At 38.2% G+C, this 19,538-nt stretch overlaps 3 protein-coding genes across 4 annotated transcripts in view; all 3 read right to left on the bottom strand.

Moving 5' to 3' along the window:
• LOC112565084 (probable ATP-dependent RNA helicase DDX58) overlaps positions 1–19,538 on the bottom strand; it is a 40,159-nt gene that overhangs the window by 13,268 nt on the left and 7,353 nt on the right.
• On the bottom strand, positions 455–9,816 carry LOC112565087. Its single transcript, XM_025240344.1, has 6 exons — positions 9,184–9,816; positions 8,695–8,847; positions 2,979–3,314; positions 2,148–2,213; positions 826–920; positions 455–566 (listed from the first exon to the last, which is right to left on the bottom strand). Exons 1-5 carry the CDS (start codon positions 9,407–9,409, stop codon positions 826–828), a joined length of 876 nt encoding a protein of 291 aa, XP_025096129.1. The 5' UTR covers positions 9,410–9,816; the 3' UTR covers positions 455–566.
• LOC112565085 (probable ATP-dependent RNA helicase DDX58) lies at positions 11,431–18,836 on the bottom strand. Of its 2 annotated transcripts, XM_025240339.1 has the most exons (7): positions 18,741–18,836; positions 18,207–18,377; positions 17,420–17,564; positions 16,315–16,482; positions 15,703–15,844; positions 13,938–14,191; positions 11,431–13,458 (listed from the first exon to the last, which is right to left on the bottom strand). In XM_025240339.1, the coding sequence occupies exons 2-7, from the start codon at positions 18,261–18,263 to the stop codon at positions 13,211–13,213; spliced, it is 1,014 nt and encodes a 337-aa protein (XP_025096124.1). In that variant the 5' UTR covers positions 18,264–18,377; positions 18,741–18,836; the 3' UTR covers positions 11,431–13,210. The 2 variants fall into 2 exon arrangements, with proteins under 2 accessions (XP_025096124.1, XP_025096123.1); XM_025240338.1 differs by lacking the exons at positions 18,207–18,377; positions 18,741–18,836 and adding an exon at positions 16,727–16,965 and having other exon boundaries at positions 17,420–17,558.

Raw genomic sequence — 19,538 nt, 5'->3', positions numbered from 1 at the left:
CTAAGTGGGCATAAGTAAAAAAATATGCACGCAAAGTACATGTGGCATTTCCTTCTCTTTAAAAGGGTGAATGAACTATAATGTCTGTCTTCTTACCACCAGAAAGAGCATTTTTCGTATAGAAGTCTTTTGCTGTATCCAGATATTTTCTGTTATCCCCATCTTCACTCAGTACATTCACTGTTCCAACACAACTGTCATTTTCTGCATTTGTCACTTTCTTCAGGTCCTTAAAATCATTTACTTCTTTGTGCAGATTCTGGTTGACAGCGCTGGCATTCTGGGGCGCCTCATCTCTGATGAGAGAAAAAAAAATGTGATGACAGCCTTAAAATTTCACTTTTATCCACAGGCAGACATGTAAAAAGAAGACGAAGTGTGTGAGAGAAGGAGATTTTCCTTAACACAGCCATTCATCGCCTACAATAATATCAACCAGTTTGGTAGGCCTCACCTGTAATTCTTAAGATCTTCAACATTCGTAGTTATATTCTGAGGGTCACTCTCCTGTCCAGAACTTGACCCACATAAGTTTTTTGATCCTGATTTGTGTGCTTCAGTGTACTCTTTATACCATAAAAAAACCAAAGCCACAAAAAAATCATTATTTTCATCACTATTATCATCAGGCATGTTATATGTAGCAAGAGAGAGAGAGAAAGGGTACTTCCTCAGAAATACACTTATTCTTGACCCGGACAGTCCATACTGGTTGTTCAGTGGGGAGAGGGAAGCGGATAGCTGAGTACTTAAAGTGCTGGCGTCTGGGGTTTGGGGAAGTGAGGGAGAGGAGATGGAAAGGTTAGGGGATGACCTTTACTTTACCTATTCCATAGGGAGGAGAGGAGTAGGGGAGGGCTTGCTGGACACCTGCAGCAGCAGATAAGCATCAGCACAGAACTCTTTCTTGAGTGACAAGTCTGTATAACAGAAAGGGAACAAAAATGGGTGTTGAAAGGTGCTGCTTAGCCTGATCAGTGCTTCTGTTTCTGTTGTAATACTGGTGCAGATTTCTGCCATGCAGCTATTATCATTTGACAGGCTGGTTCATAGGTATCTGCAGCTGTTGATCTCCTAAAGCTATTCTCCGTTCATGTGGATCTCTGTTGTCACTGTTGGTGCTGGTGTTAACCAGGATTCTGCATTTGTCATTTGCTGTCGGTCAATCTGCTTCTGATTTCTTGCAGCTGGTTAGCACTCCTGCTATAAGATCAATATGTCATCTGAAAAAGCACAACTTTTATGTGGGCCTCCCTTCCATATGGGCAGGGAGGTGTGGTGGTTATGAAACATTTTCTTCATAATGTTTTTTCCTATAAGATGTAAAACAGGACCTGTGATGTGGGGGGATGGGGGTGGGGAGAAGGGGGCACAATGGAGGTACGACCAGTGCACAAGAGCACATCACTCTTTAATGCCACAATGTATGTATGAAACGTTTGTTAGGAAAATAAGCAAGTCTAAAAATACAAATAAGCTGGTCTACAAGTACAAATATCACACACATGATTGCTCTCTCTCTCTCTCTGTGTGCAATGTTTGATAAGTGACTACAAAAAGGAAAAATTGCTAATTGGTCAGTTTGATTTCAGGTAATCAATATAATTTTCTTTACCATGAAATAAGCTCATATATTGCTTACTACAAATTCATTTCATGTTTCTCAAAAGATCTTCAGGTACATTAATTATTGCCCATTCGTTCCAACTCCCATAAAATTAATCAGTCAAATAATTCAGCACAGCATAAAAATAAATAAGTAAAAGTCAGAGTTCTTATGATGTGCACTATTTACATTTTCAGAAGAATTTTCTATAAATAAAAAATAAAATGATTTTATAAGATGGTTGAATATATCTTACAAGAGTTTTCTTAAATGCTACACACAAAAATTATTTTTATACAACAAAAAGTGTCAACAAAAATCTACATAAGCAATAACTGAATAAAAATTGTCTCTCATATGACAGGAGATGGATTAGTTGGTGTTGGTCAAAAAGGAGCTACCTATGAGGAAAATTGTGAGAACAATAATAAAAATTTTAGTTTTTCATTCTTGTTACCTGGTCTAAACAAACATACATTATCAAATTATGCATACTAAATATATATATATTACCAAATTATATATGCCAAACATACATTACCTGACATATATACCTCCTCTGAACATGAAACATGGGCATGCTCTTCTGTTCGTGATGCTTGGATCTCTAATTAAAGGAAATTAACATGTTTTCACTTTAAAGAGGCATAAAAATAGTATTATTTGAAATGATGTCACTTCTACTTCCAAATGTAAATTAATGTTTAATATTCAATTTTTATTTACATTTGTGTTCTCTCTAATTATAGCAACAATTTAAATTTATTTGGATCTAATGAAAAATATATTTAAATGTACTATTGAAAGAAAGCAACTTTCACTTTCATGTATTTATGCCGCCACATCTTTAAACATCTTATTGAAGAAAAGAAAATGGAAAATGGCTTGAAACACCAAAAGTATTGCAATGAAACCATACAAAGTAGTCTTATAACATGTTATAAAAAAAGTCACGAAGAAGATACTCAGTTTTCTTCATAAGTTCTTCATACCATTGTTACACATGATTTCAAGAAGTTCATTATACCAGTTTTCATTCTGGCTATGAACATTGTTGATCATATAAATGCAATTCATCAGACTGCCATGATTTTGATGAATATTTGTCAGTTTTTGACTGTGTATCATCAGCATAACTCACATGAGATTTATCAATTTTATTTACTGTAACAATGTTATCTATTTTTAAGTAAATTGAAAAAAAATTTTTTTATCATACTGTTGAAAAAATTTAACTTTATATATTTATGCTGCTACATCTTTAAATATTTAGTAATTTTGATAAAGGAAAGAAACAGAAAAATAGATTGAAGCATTTCAAGCAATGTCATGATATATGTGTCATTAACTTAAAATGAAGAAGTAAACATACTTCCATATTCTATTTCATCAATTTTCTTTACAAGTTCTTCATAGCCATTCTCGTACATGATTTCAAGAAGTTTTCCATACCATTCTTCACTGTGGCGATGAACATTGTTGATCATATAAATACAACTTGTTAGATTCCCATAATTTCGATGAATGCTTGTCAAATTTTGACATTCATCTGTAGACAGCAAATCTTTTGACAAGAGAGAAATCATAAGATGCATAGGATCAACCTGTCTGACAATATCTTCCATGAAGAACTGAATCAATTCTTTTTGTTGGGACTGAAGTTCAACATCACCGTTTTCAAGTATAGCACAATGAAGCCATTTATATTCTGAAATGAAATTAAATATTGATAAACTTCTGTGTGTAATGTTTTTTTTTAAGTATAGCACACTGAAGCCATTTATAAAGCCATTTATATTCTAAAATGATATTAAACATTGATAAACATGTAGAATAAAAAAAGTTACAAATTATACTAAACAATATATAATTTCTCTAGATAATTTTGTATTTCATTTTCACTTGACTTGCAATGTTTAACCCCATGACATTAATAAACACAAATATTAAGCACAACAATTTCTGCATAATGTGCATAACTTCTATGACAGGGCAGTTATGCTCACTATCATCGCAAAGTTAAAAGATTTAGAAAAATAGACAACAATATCTCCTATTTTATTTTCAATTCACAGAATTTTTGTGGTGTTATATCAAGGCATCATGTATTTTCAGTGCATGCTGTGTGGACGGTTGTTGGCACAAGATTGTTGGTATATCAACCAGCATCAACCTTTTTGGCTGTATATGGCATCTGGTGTGTTTGTGCTGAGTTGAGAGATCCATTGGCAGAAATGATATCCAGCTGCTTGGGGGATATAAGGCAAGCTGTTGATATATAAGGAGGAAAAGCAGAGTAGTCCCCACTCAGAAATGTATTCCCTCCCCTACCCTTCTAGAGGGAAAAAAAAGAAAAAAGGAAATGTAACAAAGAAAATAAAGGCAAACTTTGCAGATTACAACAAATAAAAATTAAGGAGAAGTCAGTGTTGTTGTGTTATTGGTTTGTGGGTATTAGAGGTGGCACTCATTAAACTGTCCAGTTAGAAAACACACAAGAGACAGCTTCATGTCGGCTCCCGCCCAAGTATATTTGAATCTCTTCACCGGAACTAAACCTTTTACGGATTGTTCATTTTAGGAATAAGGCCAACACTTGGCTTATGTCACATCTCCCTTTCTTTAAAATGGACATTGTTTCAATATAACTTAATTAACATTAATTTTAATATTCTTGAATTTCCTATTCAAGTCTATGTGCGTTTGATTCGAGTCAATCATTTACAAGTCAAGTCTCTGTGGGATCTTGATGATGCGACCACTCTTGGTAGTCTTGACAGGCTGGTCTGGAGGAGCGATGACTTTGGACGCTGGCACCTTCCTGGCTGCGGCTCCTGGACATGGCTCTGGATTGTCAACAGGAACGTCTGGATCGTCTGAGTGTGTACCAGACAAGGGGTCGAGATCCTCTTCGGACTTTGGGTTTGTTGGAATAAGGGACGACAGAGTCTTTGGGATAGGTCTGGGAGTCTCTGGATTGGGATCTCTGGGAATCAGGAGACGGCGGTTGCGTCGTTGGCGACCGTAGGGAGTCTCTACCTCATATGATCTGTTGGGCAGAGACTTGATGATTGTCCCTGGTGTCTGGGTTGGCTTCACCCAAACTGGCTGACCTGGTTCCAACTCAGCGGCTGGTCTGGCACGGTGTGCTCTGTCGAAGTTCTGTTTATGTTTCAACTTCTGCATCTCGTCTTTCTTCTGAAAGTCCTTCCTTTCTTTTTCCTTTTGCTCGGAAAACTGAGATGGTATGGTGGGGACCAAGGTGCGTAGTCTTCTCCCGAACAACAGTTCTGCTGGACTGAGACCTTGCTGAAGTGGCGTAGCGCGATATGTGAGAATCGCTAAATAAGGATCATCTGCCTTCTTCAGGATTGATTTCACAGTTTGAACGGCGCGTTCGGCTTCGCCATTCGCTTGTGGATAGTACGGGCTGCTTGTTGTGTGAGTGAACTCGTACTGTTGAGCGAACGTTTGGAACTGCTTGCTGGAGAACTGCGGGCCGTTGTCTGAGATGACAATTTGTGGAATTCCATGGCGGGAAAAAAATGCTCTTAACATGGTTGATGACTGTTTCCGCCGAAGTATTCTTTAAGTGTGCCAACTCAATATAACGTGAATAATAGTCCACCACTAGTAAGTACTGTTCTTTTCAGTTCAAAGATGTCCATGCCAACTTTCTGCCAAGGGAATGCTGGTGTGACAGAGGGAATGAGTGGCTCAGGGGAATCGGCCTCTCCTTGATGCAAATTGTGCACTTCTGTACCATGGACTCTATCTGCTGAGAAAGCTTTGGCCACCAAACGCTCTCTCTGGCCAAGGCACGACATTTTACGATGCCTTGATGTCCAATGTGAAGTCTGTGGAGAATGTCTGTTCTCAGTACTTCAGGGATGATCAGTCTTGATCTGTAGAGAAGAAGTCCATCATGTTCTGTGACTTCTGAACGTACTGTCCAAAATGCTTTCAGTTCTTCATGTTCTGGACTAGAACGTGGCCATCCATTGTGGAGATAATACAGCACTGTCTTACAAACAGTATCTCTTGCAGTCTCGTTCTTGATTTCTTCGATGCGTTTTTCACTGGCTGGCAAGCTCTGAATCACTTGCTTGATGAAGATCTCTTCTTCTTCACTTCTCTCATCTTTCTGAGTGTTTCTTACTGGGGCTCGTGAGAGTGTGTCAGCAGTCACGAGATTCTGCCTTTTGTGTAGACAATGTTGTACTTGAACCTCATCAGGCGCATCCGGAATCTCTGAATTCTCGGAGGTAGATCTTCAAGGTTCTTTGTTTTCAGTAGAGCCAATAATGGCTTGTGGTCAGTTTCGATTGTCAGATCACGAAGTCCTGTGATGTAGTCACAGAACTTTTCACACGCCCAAGTCACTGCGAGTGCTTCACGCTCAACCTGTGCGTACCTGCGCTCAGTTTCCGTCATACTTCTTGATGCGTAGAAAACTGGCTTGAGGTGACCATCTGACTGTTTCTGAAGTAATACTGCACCGAGACCGAAAGATGAAGCATCTGTTGAGACGACGGTCGTTTGTCAGTACCATAGTGTGCCAACACTGGAGCTTCAGTCAGCTGTTTCTTAATCTTCTCAAACGAGGTTTCTTGAGCAGTGTCCCAACACCACTCTATGTTTTTCTTGAGCAGGTCACGTAGCGTTTGCTGTCGTTTGCGAGGTTAGGGCCTGCAAACTTCGCAACGTGGTTAACCATTCCTAACAATCTTCTGAGATCAGAAATGTTCTCTGGCTTGGGAAAATTCTTCACAGCAGACAGTTTCTCTGGGTCGATGGCGATCCCATCTTTCGAGATGATGTGCCCGAGAAAGGATATCTTCTCTTTGGCAAACTGGCACTTCTCGTCGTTCAGGGTAATGCCCGCTTCTTGAAGCGTCGACATCACTTTCTTCAAGTGACGATCATGTTCTTGCTTGTTCTTACCGAAAATGAGCAGGTCGTCAATGTCACAAATGACATTTTCATGGTTCGCAAGAAGTTGAGACATTCGTCGTTGAAATACTTCTGGCCCTGAACTTATCCCGAAGGGTAAGCGTGTATAACAGTACCTTCCAAAAGGTGTGATGAAGGTTGTTAACTCCTGACTTCCTTCATCCAGTGGAAGTTGATGGAAACCCTTTTTGCAATCAAGCTTTGTGAACATTTTTGCTCCTGACAGCTGGGCTAACAGTTCATCTGTTGACGGTAACGGGTAGTTCTCTCTGCGAACTGCTTCGTTTAGTTTGCTCAGATCGACGCAGATTCTGACTCTCTCGTCGCTCTTGGGCACCACTACTATTGGGGCGCACCAATCACTGGGCTTAGTGACTGTGCGAATCACTCCCTGTTCTTCAAGTTGATCCAATTCTGCCTTGACTTTCTGTTTCAAGGGCAAAGGTAAGCGTCTTGGAGCTGCTACTGCATATGGAACAGCTTGTTCTTTCAGACGAATCTTGTAAGGATCTTGTAGACTTCCTAGTCCTCTGAAGAGTTTTGGGAATTCTTCCTTGTACTGTTTTTCGTGGTCCTCTATAACTGTGTTGATTCTCTCAATCAACTTCAACGCTGTAATGGCTGGTCGACCTAGCAATGGTTCTTCAAGTTTTTTACGACATACACATCTTGCAGTGTAGAGACATTCTTGTATGTCAGTTTTGCCTTGAACATGCCTTCCACAGCTATCTCAACACGACCTGGACCATACAGTTTCTTGCGCACTTTCTGCAATGGTCGCTTGGCTGCTGGAACTGCGGTCTGAGGTACGACGGTAACATCAGCTCCGGTGTCAAGCTTAAATACATTCTCTGTATCTTCCATCAGGAGACTGACTTTCCAAGGATCTGTTGTCACACTGCCCACAATCATACCCATGTAAGCTTCTTCGTCTTCTTCTTCCTCTTCCACTGTGTGAATCTTAGAAGAACCTGAAGAGCGACAGACTGCAGCGTAGTGACCAATCTTGGAACATTTTCTGCATTTAGCGTTCTTTGCAGGACAACCATCTCTGTTGTGGGAACCTTTTCCGCATCGAGAGCATGGCTTAGTCTCTGGTTTTCCCCGAAGGCCTGGCTTCGGTACCGCAACGAACTTTTCGCTGACCTTTCTGAATCTTGTTGATGGTTTTCTCAACTGTATTCTCGCTGTTGCTTGCCAACATCGAGTGTGCTTGAGTCTTGGACGTCTCATGAGCTCTGCAAATTTCTATTGCTTCTGGAAGCTTGAGTGTTTTTCTTCTGCAACAATTTTTCACGCATAGTGTCATCTTGAACACCGATCACAAGTCTGTCACGAATCATGCGGTCAACATCCTTGAAATCACATGATTTTGCTAACTTGCGTAAAACTGCGACGTAAGTATCAACTGACTCATCTTTGTTTTGGTTTCGGCTATGAAACTTGTAGCTCTCATACACCTCATGTGTGCTACCCAAACAAAAGTCGTTGAACTTGTCGATGACAGTCTGAATATCTTTGTCGTTTCTCCCTTCTGCAAAGGATAATCCTTCATAGATTTCTTGTGCGTCCTCACCAATGCAAGCTAATAGAACTGCACAACGATAAGCTGAATCTTCTTTATCAAGGCGCGTAGCTACCTCATAGTTCTGCCACTGACGAATAAATTTTTTCCAATTTACTTCAATGTTAGAAGACAAATCCAGCTTTGAGGGAATCGGAACGTTTGCAGTGAAGTGTTGTCTCTGATGTGTCTCCGCCATCTTGCGAGAAATGCCACTTTGCGAACGTACGACGCAATATTTTAAAATGAGAAAAACGTGCCCACCTGAAAGTTTCTGGAGAAATCACACAGCTAGCACTTTGCTGCTCACTTCTGACACCATGTTGTGTTATTGGTTTGTGGGTATTAGAGGTGGCACTCATTAAACTGTCCAGTTAGAAAACACACAAGAGACAGCTTCATGTCGGCTCCCGCCCAAGTATATTTGAATCTCTTCACCGGAACTAAACCTTTTACGGATTGTTCATTTTAGGAATAAGGCCAACACTTGGCTTATGTCACAAGTGTAATCAAGGATTAGAAATAGATTGCGAGCAGAAAGAGAAAATGAGGAAGACTGAGGCTATCATACCTGACTTTAATGCCTCGTCAAATAGTGACCACATTGCCTTTGATTCGTGTTCCTTTTTTTTTTCACTATACTCCAGAAGAACATTCAAAAAATATTCTGCTGCTTCATTACTTTTCTCTTCTGACTCTAATCTTTCTACCTTTTGCTGGACAGCTGAAAATAGATTGAAAAAGGAAGAAAATTATGCCCGAATAAAGGTTGTAAAAATAATTAACTAAAAGGATGTCCATTAATTAAATAAGACTATATCACACTCTTTCAGAGTTAAGCTGGAAAGGACTGATCAATAAACGAAAGATTCAAATTTGAAAAAGATCATTTCATCGGGCAATTCCTTATTCTTCTATATGCAGTTCTGACAAGTAAAATGGTGTTCTATTTTGAAAATAAGGCTTTTAATCACCTCAATTTGTGTTTGTAATTATAACATGAAAGAAAGTCACTCTATATAAGAATTAACAAATTTCGACATTATAGAATTATGCTTACATTTATCCAAATCTGGCAACCTCATTTTCATCATTATCTTTAAAGGACGAATTACATCTACTAGAAGTTTCCTGTAGAACTGAATCAGCCATTTCCACTGATTGACAGAGATGAGGGTATAGTCTACGTCGTCGTCTTCCATATCGACGTCTCCATCGTTGTTAGTGTCGTTGTCTCGGCTGCCGCTGTCGTGTGAACACCCCGGGGTGTCGGTATATACAGACATTTTCAAAGCCACCCTTCAACACCTACGTTACGAGTCCCTGGAACTGGATTCAGTAAAGTTTGTGGTTGGGAAAGTGCTGCAAGATGATTTTCTTGCTGTTGTGGCGGTGTACTGCACTGAATAATTGTTCTGTCCTCGTTCTCAAAGAAATCACTCAGGTGAGAAGAAAACATGAACTTAACAGAAAGGACTGTGCTGTCTGCCTGTCTGTGCTTTTCACCACAACTTTCACACTGAAAGTAATCAGGGCTGTAGTTCTTTCAGAAGCATGCTCTTCATTCTGACGTGTACTCGAGGAATATCATGCAGGTGTGTTTTTACATAGCACGTGTGGAAAGTGTACTCGAACCGGCTATGGCTAAGCAACGCTGCTTGGAAAACATCTAAATATAGTTCCTGGAAAATACAATTATTTACTTTCGATTTCAGTTTCGAATCTCTTTCGTATGACAAATGATTATATAAGTATATATATATATGCTCTAAATATATCATTTCTATCATTCCAAAACTCATTGATGTGGGTATAGACAACTTCTTTTTCATTCAGTTCAATCCTCCTTTTAAAAAGCGCAAACATATTAACCAAACTCGATCAAGACATTAAACTGTACCCGGACTGATCCCTGTCTTCAGGAAACCATATATCTTAGATCTTATTATTTTATATTATTGTCAGTCTGCTGATCATTGATCCCCTTTCTTGTCCCGGGGAAGAGGATGGAAGATTTCTGGCTCTCACTAGTCGGGTGTGTTGATGAGGTCTGATGAGAGCGGGAGGATGCTGTACCCGGACCGCGAAGCCAGACGTCACCACGACCGCCTATATAAGTGGGGGATAGCAATGAGATCAAACTGGAAGGAGTACTTGTAATCGAATTGTAAGCATATTATATACTGGGGAAATAATTCCTAATTGCCATTACAAGGGACCTGGAGAGGTCGTTAGCCCCGGGGTGCAGAAGAGGCCTTTTGGGGTGGTGACTAGGGCAACCGCCCCAGACCCCTCCATATGTGATTCCTTTGTCACCTTTAGCTCATCACACTGCTCTCGGCCTGGCATCTGACACTTGCCCACAATTGTATATTAATAAGGTGACCAGACGTTTCGGGGGCGAAAGCGGGACACGTGCCGATGATGGTGTCGTCACCGTCAAAAAACGCCGAAAAAAGTGATTTTTAAAGACAACCGGGACATTTGATGGACTTGCCAGAAAGCCAGAAAGCGGGACATTGGGCGTCCCGCCCGATATTCAGGCGGGACACGAGGTCAAAAGCGGGACTGTCCCGCCAAATGCGGGACGTCTGGTCACCTTAATATTAATATACTATACTTCAGCCGCCTCTGCCCGTGTAATGAACCCAAATCTCCGGACGTACCCAAACCTCGGGTGAGGATGACATTTTATTGCCACGCAAGTCAGCAGTGCCTGTGATGTCTACCCCGCCTATTGTCCGGGTGTTAATTAGAGACGACTGGCCGCTAGCAGTCCGCACAGCGTGTACTCCTACCTTCCCTCGCACGGGGGATACCATTCGATTCTGTCCAGACAGACGTTCTGTGGTATCTCAGTCCCACCACAAACTATAATATCCCTATAGACGTCCGTGGTGCCATTAACAGTCGGCAGAACTACTCAAATCTTTATGGCAGCTATTTCTCGTCGCACAGATGCACGCAGATGTATGTGTGTTTAAGTGTGAGAACCGCGCGCTGTCTCGACCTGAACTTTCCCCCAGAATATAATTATAAAGCCATTCACCCCAAACAGTGCACAAAGCACACTTTTTTGGAAATCATCTGACTAGAGTGTATTTATAATTTTGTTTATCATGGCAATCTATGGCATCAAACTGTGCTGGAACTGGTGGAGTCATTGTGGAAGACCATGGCTTAGAATTAGTTTTTATTATTCTGCAACATACCTTACTTTAAGGTAAAGAAAGTAAAATGTAAAAAGAACCCCTTTCTTTCATCAGTGTTTTTATAAACATTCACAAAACACTCTCTAACCTCCAACTTATTTTCACATTTATTTTAATGTTCAAAGCTTACAAACATCTTTCTTACCATTATAATATGCTTGAACATAGACAATTTTCATATGTGTGATTATCACTGGTTAAATGATATTTAAATAATGGTAATATCTTTTTATGTCTTTTACATAGCTCCAGTACAAATATAGAAATACAAAGTATCGATCTGCTTATAATCTACACTTGCATGAGGCACATTTTGCGGTAGCTGTTATCCACAGTAATGTCACTGTGATAATCAAATAAAAGTAATGAAATTTTAACTTTTAAAGTACCTATGTTTTTGCATTTGCTTTACTGATTTAAAAAATAGTTTTGTAGGTCTTTTCTAGAGTACAATTCTGAAATAAGTGTCCTGAAAATGGTTGGAATTTACTGTATGCCACATATAAGCCAGTAATGTTTTATATTCTTCTTATTCTTTTACGCCCAAAGTGGAGAATAGGGCCGCAACTACATGTTTTATATAAGTGTGTTCCATTTAAATGTCTGCAGGCAACAGTCTCATGGCTGTGAAGTCTTACATAATTGAAATGTCTCAATTTAAGGTGCAAGAATAAAATTATACTTAGAAGAATTCTAAATCATAAATATAAGAAATATGAATGTACGCACTATGCAATATCTTTATGTGACGCAGTAAATGATACAGGCTGGTAACACACAATTGATAAAGATCTGTAAACACTGTGCAATATATGCACATGAGACAAAGAAAATTATAGACATTGGAAACACAGCTGTAAGAATGACATGTATATCCCCTGCAATACATGCACAGGGGGCAAAGCACATAAATACTGGTGACAAATTCAAGAGATGTACACAATACAGAAATGAACAAAAATTATACAGGTTAGTAACAAACAAATGCAAGGGATATGTACACAATGTGAAAAATATTCACATGCTGTAAATATGACAATATTCTCATGCTGTAAATATGGTGGCACAGAAATGTGTCAGTAATATACACACAAATATATGCAAAAATAAATTAATTCTCAATGAAAAATAACCTATCATCTGTGATAATGTTTGCATGATTAGCATGAGCACATTACACAAAAAAGCTCCATTGGATCGATTATGCCAGTTACAAAGCAATGTTAGGCTGCAAAGCCTATGCACTTGCAGGAAGGATTTAAACTCTTAAATGAGTAAAATCACAGATAAGAAAATCTTTGACATAAAACTAAAACGGTCATAAAAATCCCATAATGACCATAGCCACAAAAACTGAAGGGCATAAAATTAATAATAAACTCTAGAAGCATTATGAGAAACCTAAATGGAACCAGACATTTAAAAACATAGCCATCCTACCACATAAAATATCAAGCCTGTTCTATATTTGTTTACAGTATGTTTTTCCTCGAAACTTCATAAATAATTTAAACAGTTTTTGTTCAGTAAGTTATTAAAGTACAAACATCTCAAGCGAGGTATTTATTGAGGTATGATTCTATACAAAATTTTGAGCAGTTATATCAATATCTCTTTCAACTTTCATTGTCTGTTGTCACAAGAAAACACTAATCAGCATAATATATTCTAAAATCAAAACCACTTTTCCCCATCATACTACTGCCTTGTAAAACTAGCTGTCCAAAATAACTACTCTTTTTATTCAAATGATACAAAAAAACTAGCAACAAAGTCAAGGAACAGCTTAAATGATTGTTAAGTTTCATCGTGGCACATTCCTCCTGACTCTCCATGATAAAGATGATGAGTGTGTGAAGAGTTGAAAAGAATCTACTAAGCATCACGGCCTGATGCCAAAGCCCGTCTCCTGTACTGCAAAAGTTCTTCTTGAGAAAGTTGTTCCACACGAAAATTGGTAAACTTCCATTTCTTGGGGGCATCTCTTCTGCCTACATCATCAATAACAATAAAACTTTCAACCTTGATAACTGGGAATGTGGTACTGCTGTGTCGAGCTACGATGCCCCAGTCAAGTCCACACTTCTTGCAGTGCAGTTTTCCTTGTTTAAACATATCGTCTCCTATAGACACACACACATATACTTATTAATGAAAGTATGCTGGATTAATACTGAGTATTATTAAAAGCATAATGCAGTTTATAGTTGTTCACAAACTGTTATAAATCATATATATATATGCTTAAATCACGTTTCCCTGATCATAGAATTTTAAAATTTTAAAAAGCTATAAAATGCAGAAACAATTTTTTTTTCAAAATCACTTGTTAATTTTCTTTACATTGTGTGGTCAAGGGTTTTTTAAAAGATAAACATCACAAAAAGATCTTTGCAAGACAGGACATATGCTGATATGCTGGTCTAAGAATAGCTAACATAATTTCTGCAAAAGTGTGTGCTATAGATTGAGATACTTTTATTGGACATCAACAAGAATGTCAAATCTTATGTGAATTAAATATGTATACCATGTATGAAGGCTTTAGTACAAAACAATGCCAAAGAGTACTGTTCATACTTGTATACCATTTCACACATACCACTGATCTTGATAAGACTGGAGTAAGCTTTCTCCAAGCTGCGGTCACTAAATTCAGGGTCAATAACAACATGGTGAGCCTTTTCAACAGTACGGATGTCTGAGGACATGCAGGCAAATTCATCGCATTTGCGGCAACGCAGCACCACTTCTCCTTCTTTGAGAGTTCTGCCATTCATCATTGCCAACTCTATGTCACGCTTCTCTTTTTCCTCAGCTTGGATTTTACTCATTGTTTGATGATAATCTGTATGTCTGGAATGATAGAAAAGAGCGAGTTTATGTTGGAAAATGTGTCACGTACGGGGCTCAACAGGTCACTCCCATCAGACCATATTTTAGGCAACAAAAAGGTACTAGTCTGTTTATTAGTTCTTTTCAGAATCTCCAATTCTCTCTGTCCACAACGCAAGATGAACAAAATATAGAGTCCAAAACTCATGCCTTGTTCTCAAGTCGAAAAAGTGTGATATTCTCCATGTTCTTTGAACACTGCACTTGCTGCTTGTTCAAGCCTGAGTTGGTTACAATTAAAGCTACCTTTGAGATGTTCTAGTTTTATCTATGGCTTCTCCCCTGCCTCCATATCTAGTAAGTTCACTCTGTAGTCTTCATTCATGACATATTTGTCAGCCGACAACACTGTACTATTCCTGCCAAAAAAAATAAAAAAATCACACCAAACAGATGCTTCTCATATCTGGACCTAAACTATGGAACTTTGAACCATCTTCATTTGAAACCAGTCATCATGTTCCACGTTTCAAAAGGGACTTACATAAGCTTTCTTGTTTCAGAAATAGCTCTTGCAGTTACTTCATTTTTATTGCAGTCTAATGCTGTCCATGGTTAATATATGTGTAATATATGTATGTGTAATTGTGTGTGTGTGTTTTGTGTCAGTGTGAGAATGCAGGCACACTTCCAAGTGTTAGTTAGAACACAATTTTTAAAATCTTCTCCTATAAATTATATTACTTATGCTTAGCCTGGTAATGTGAAACAAAGACAAGATGGCCATCGTTGTTGTCATTGATGATCATCAATCGTCATCACTATTATTTAATTAAAAATTTTTAACTTTTAAGTTTGGAATCTCTTTTTTTTCTATGGCAAAATTACAGAGTTGTCTTGACAGGCCGAAGTCCTTCTCATTTCAGTTTCTTCCAGTTTTCTTTCCCCTTCGTCACAGATGCAAACATTAAGTCATGAACATGAAATCATAACTGGTAATTGATGTCAATTGGTTTTGCACACTAAAACAATATTTTCATGTAATTTGGTTTGAAGTAATAGTAAAAAAAATGAAGGTAGTCTCATGGTCTAATGGCCATAGGGGAAAAGTGGTTTACTGTGTATAATGCATGTCATGTAGAGGATAGAGACTGACCATCTCCTATTAACTTGATCTCTGATAAAATAGGTACCCATTTTTGCTGAATAGTTGTGGGCAGGTGTAGTTTCTACCCCACAAGCATGAGTATGACTGAAACTATGCACAGTGACCTGCTGCTCCACAGTCAAGTGGACAAGTCATTTGGGTTTATTTTCGGTTTTAGCATTATGGCTTTGATTGCTTGCATTAAGTTAGGCAACTCAGATTCTGTTTTTGAAGTAATTAAAACCACGAGTTTCCTTTACAATGTGTATAGCAGTGGGCATGTAAGTAGAATTTATCTAAAAAGTATGTACATGTTTCACAGGTCTCTGATAACACAATGCGTTGCTAAAAAGTTTTCAAAATGCAATTATTGTGCTTATCATACCTTGTCTTCATTTCTTTTTGTAGCTGTCTGATTGCATCATGCATCATCATCTCCCGTATTATGTTTATCTCATCTTTTTCTGCAACACCTTGGTTACAACTGGCCACAGTGACAAATTTACTGTTCTCTGCTCTTGCTCTGCCTGTAAAATAATTTTGATTTTGAATAGCTATTAATTGCTTAAAAAAATTAGCTGCATTTTTTGTTAATTAACCTATTCACACTAATTCACGATATGCTACATTTCAAAAACTTATAAACTAATAATATAGCAATTATAATATATCGGCAAATACTATATAGATTTGCTATTATACTTGGTGTGAACAGAAAAATAGTTCTATATTCTTCCAACAGACAGAGTGCTCTTTACTTCTAAAGCTATAAATTATGCCACATCTTCCAATTTGCTATTGATAAGACACATTGAATGATGTCCTTTTGGCTAACAGGCTGTTTTTAGTGACTCCACATTCTGTGTTTTTGTAAGTTCATTAATTGAATAAATATTCAAAAGCAATGCTGCTTTAGCTAAAACTAAAAATGAATAAAGTTCTACCTTTGAAGCAGCTACATATTGTACGAGAAAAATGATCTTTAATTTGTTCTCACCTCTGGCCTGGACCATTGCAATTTCATTGGTGACATAGTTGTAGCGAATAACCAGATTGCACTGCCTAATATCCAATCCCTCTTCAGCTACTGAAGTGGCCACCATGATTTTGTGATCGCCATTACGGAAATACTGCATAACATCTACTTGCTGGTTCTTGGTCATGCCTGCAGCAGGAGATTGAAATTTGCCACTGTCTCATTTCCTAACTGTTCATTTTTTCTTTTGTTTGTCTTGTGTCATTCACTCTCAGCAGTCCAAAATGATTTTGCTTGACAAATGATACCTCTTCATAAAATCACAACCTCTTTATAAAACCTTTATGAAATATAAATTTGAGGAAAATAAGTAACATCACAAAATTAAGCCAGCAGCTGAAATAACATGCTCTATAAATAAACAACTAATAACCTCCTCGCTCGCTGGAAGCACCTGCTCCAACAATTTTTCCAGGCTTCAGAACTTTAAGATTTGGTCGCCTCTTCATCCATTGTTCTAAACACACTGCCATTTCTCTAGTCTTTACAAATATGATGGCTCGAGATTCTGGTTCCTCACTGAAGACCCTGCTAATCATATTTTCCAGCTCAATCAGTTTGGGGTTGTATTGGCTTGCTGACGGCATACAGTTTCCAAATATGGCTTGTTCTCTGCAGTGAAAAATCTTGTTAAGCACCCACTTATGCACAGCATTTATGTGCATGACGCTATCTTATTTCTTACAAAATTTAGCAACATTAAAATAGAATCAAAGAAGACTATCTATTTGGTTTAATTGACATTACCAACTTAAAATTAAAGTGTCAGAATTTTTTTTTTTAAATTCAACATCTGGCTCAACTTGGAATAGTACTTTGCCATAAGAGTAATGAAAGGGTAGCACACCTGCCATGGATGCCAGTGTTCTTATCACATGATTATCCACCTCCCCAAGCTGGTAAATCATAATGTAAGAAAATAAGCTGGGACAGTAAAAATACTGAATGAAGTAAGATGCATGCCATAAATTAAAAAGGTTTCCAGCAGATTCCACTTTTGTAGAAATATATGCCATTTAAATATCTAAGCAATTTATATTTGTCATCTAAGTGTCCTCAAACTTACTCTCAAAAAGCTCGGAGAGGAAGAGGTCCACATCAGTCACAGAGTTCCCAGTGCTTTCACTCAGTGTTCTAAACTTTGCAGTCAGGTATTCCATTGCATCTTGGGTGTCACAGTCTTCATTCATTAACAGGGATGTATTGTAGAACTGTCAATATATTCATTTAGTTAACGATGACATCACACTTGGTTCAGATGATGTAAACTACCTGTATAGCATGTAAGCCCATTCATTTATTCATTCTTTGTACAGAAAAAAAAAAAACACGTAAAAAGACGGTAAGAAAAAAAGTTACAAATTCTCACCTACTAGTGGATTGCACCTCAAAATTCTATAAAGTCATGTCAAACTGGTTCAAAACGTAAATTATAAAAAAATACTTTTAAAAGATCTGTTTTAGTTATACTAATTTTAGTATATAGTTAAAAAAATACAAACAGAAAAGATCATCCTATGCATACTGCACACTGTACAGAACATACTGGAAGGAACAATGTCTTTAATTGGTACTCCCCTATCCAACCTCTTGGTTATCTTTTACTACGTTTTTCTTGACTTTTGGAACTGTAGACATAGCTATTCCCATCCCAAAAGTTCCCAATTGACAGTGCAAAGTCAAATCAGTCAGCCATAGTTAGAATACCATAACCTATGCTTCTAATCTATGATGATAAATTCACAAAAAAGGTATTTGTATAAAATCTGGTTCATGGAGACATGCACATCTGCAAAATCCCTATTTAGAAATCTGATACCAAACTGTAAAATACATCTGACACTAAATGATACCTCTAGCACACATCGGGATGTCTCTAGAAATCGTCGAGTGTCTGCATCATTAAGCATAGCCACAGGGCGACGAAGCTGAGTGATCCAGATGACATACTGTTCTGATCCTCGCTCACAAGGTCTGTGCAGAATGCGCTCTGATGCCAGAGGCTGCCTCCACACGTGTGGTGTCTGAGGAAAAAGTATTGACTTGTCAACTGATGTCTACTTAGGCTGTAAAAAGTTATGAGAGCTAGAGTTTAAAATGAGACACAGTAGTATTCTTTAGAGACAATGGAAATACAGAGCAGCCGTCAGTACTCATCCCTGGCAATCTGAATGAGAAGTGTAGGCAAACCTGCTGATGTGCTTCTGAGCAAGTATAAGTTCAACTTAAGCAGTCCTGGGTGCATCCTTTTATTGATTTATGTTAACTTTATTTGGGTTTCTTTTCTAGTCCTTGGATCATAAAATGTTTATGCTATATACAACAAAAAAAATCCAAAAAGTCAAACATGTTGTAAGAAAAAGGGAATGTTTTTCTTTTGAACTTACACTCAGAGTTCTCTGCCTTTTCTTCAATGACTTTCATAATTTCTTCTACTTTTCTCCTAAACTGATCTTCAGTTCTCCTCTGGCAAGTAAGCAGTGCTGTAAAATTAGTACAGATTTTTTAAAAAAGTTATCATTATTACTGCATTTCTCCGTGTGGGTGTGAGATCAAAGCACTGCATATGAAACACTACAAACAAATTGACAGTAGACTAAAGAAGAAATAAGCAACAGAAAATAGCATGAGTAAATAACACATGACAAAAACATGAACTAAGTGCATGGATGAAGAACTGAGGAGTGAGCAAAGCAGTGCTCTCTGTTGTGCAAGATATAAAAGACGGGGATTTTGAGACCAGATCTGAGAGCTTCAAATGTAGGCAGTGTGAGTTTGGACTGGCAGCTAGAGAAGTTCGCAAAGGAGAGTGGTAGTATTCTGACACATAGACATAGTTGCTAGTGGAGTAGTCAAGCCATTGACACGAAGACTTGTTTCTCACAAAAAAAAACCGAACAGGACAGGTTAACTCAAACAACACTAGAAAACAAGAACAAACGACACTTGCTACAGAATATCAAGAACAACTGCTGATATTTAAAAAAGAAAAATGCTTACTGTACTCTGGAGAGTTGGAGAATTCACTCAGCTGGACTGTGTTACGGCTCACAGTGCAGATAAAGTCTGCATTAAGATGAGCACACAATTTGCGTATGTGTTCCACTGCCTGAGACACATTGCTTGCCTTTCCAACTCCCACAGAGGCTGTCATTCCAATGACCTGGAACATAATTGAGATGATC

The sequence above is a fragment of the Pomacea canaliculata genome, linkage group LG5, assembly GCF_003073045.1.
Source record: "Pomacea canaliculata isolate SZHN2017 linkage group LG5, ASM307304v1, whole genome shotgun sequence".
In the NCBI taxonomy this organism is placed as follows: domain Eukaryota; kingdom Metazoa; phylum Mollusca; class Gastropoda; order Architaenioglossa; family Ampullariidae; genus Pomacea; species Pomacea canaliculata.
The sequence above is the reverse complement of the archived record's forward strand: the minus strand, read 5'-3'. Positions and strand labels throughout refer to the sequence as shown.

What these genes read in the sequence shown, in the direction of transcription:
- LOC112565087 (XM_025240344.1), bottom strand. Translation starts at nt 9,409, where the DNA reads ATGTCTGTATATACCGACACCCCGGGGTGTTCACACGACAGCGGCAGC. An exon ending in GTTGCCAGATTTGGATAAAT is followed by an intron (nt 8,848 to 9,183) that starts GTAAGCATAATT and finishes ATCTATTTTCAG; the next exon opens with CTGTCCAGCAAAAGGTAGAA. An exon ending in TGATGAAATAGAATATGGAA is followed by an intron (nt 2,214 to 2,978) that starts GTATGTTTACTT and finishes TCCTTTAATTAG; the next exon opens with AGATCCAAGCATCACGAACA.
- LOC112565085 (XM_025240338.1), bottom strand. Translation starts at nt 16,940, where the DNA reads ATGCCGTCAGCAAGCCAATACAACCCCAAACTGATTGAGCTGGAAAAT. An exon ending in TGCAATGGTCCAGGCCAGAG is followed by an intron (nt 15,845 to 16,314) that starts GTGAGAACAAAT and finishes ATTATTTTACAG; the next exon opens with GCAGAGCAAGAGCAGAGAAC. An exon ending in CAGTCTTATCAAGATCAGTG is followed by an intron (nt 13,459 to 13,937) that starts GTATGTGTGAAA and finishes GTGTGTCTATAG; the next exon opens with GAGACGATATGTTTAAACAA.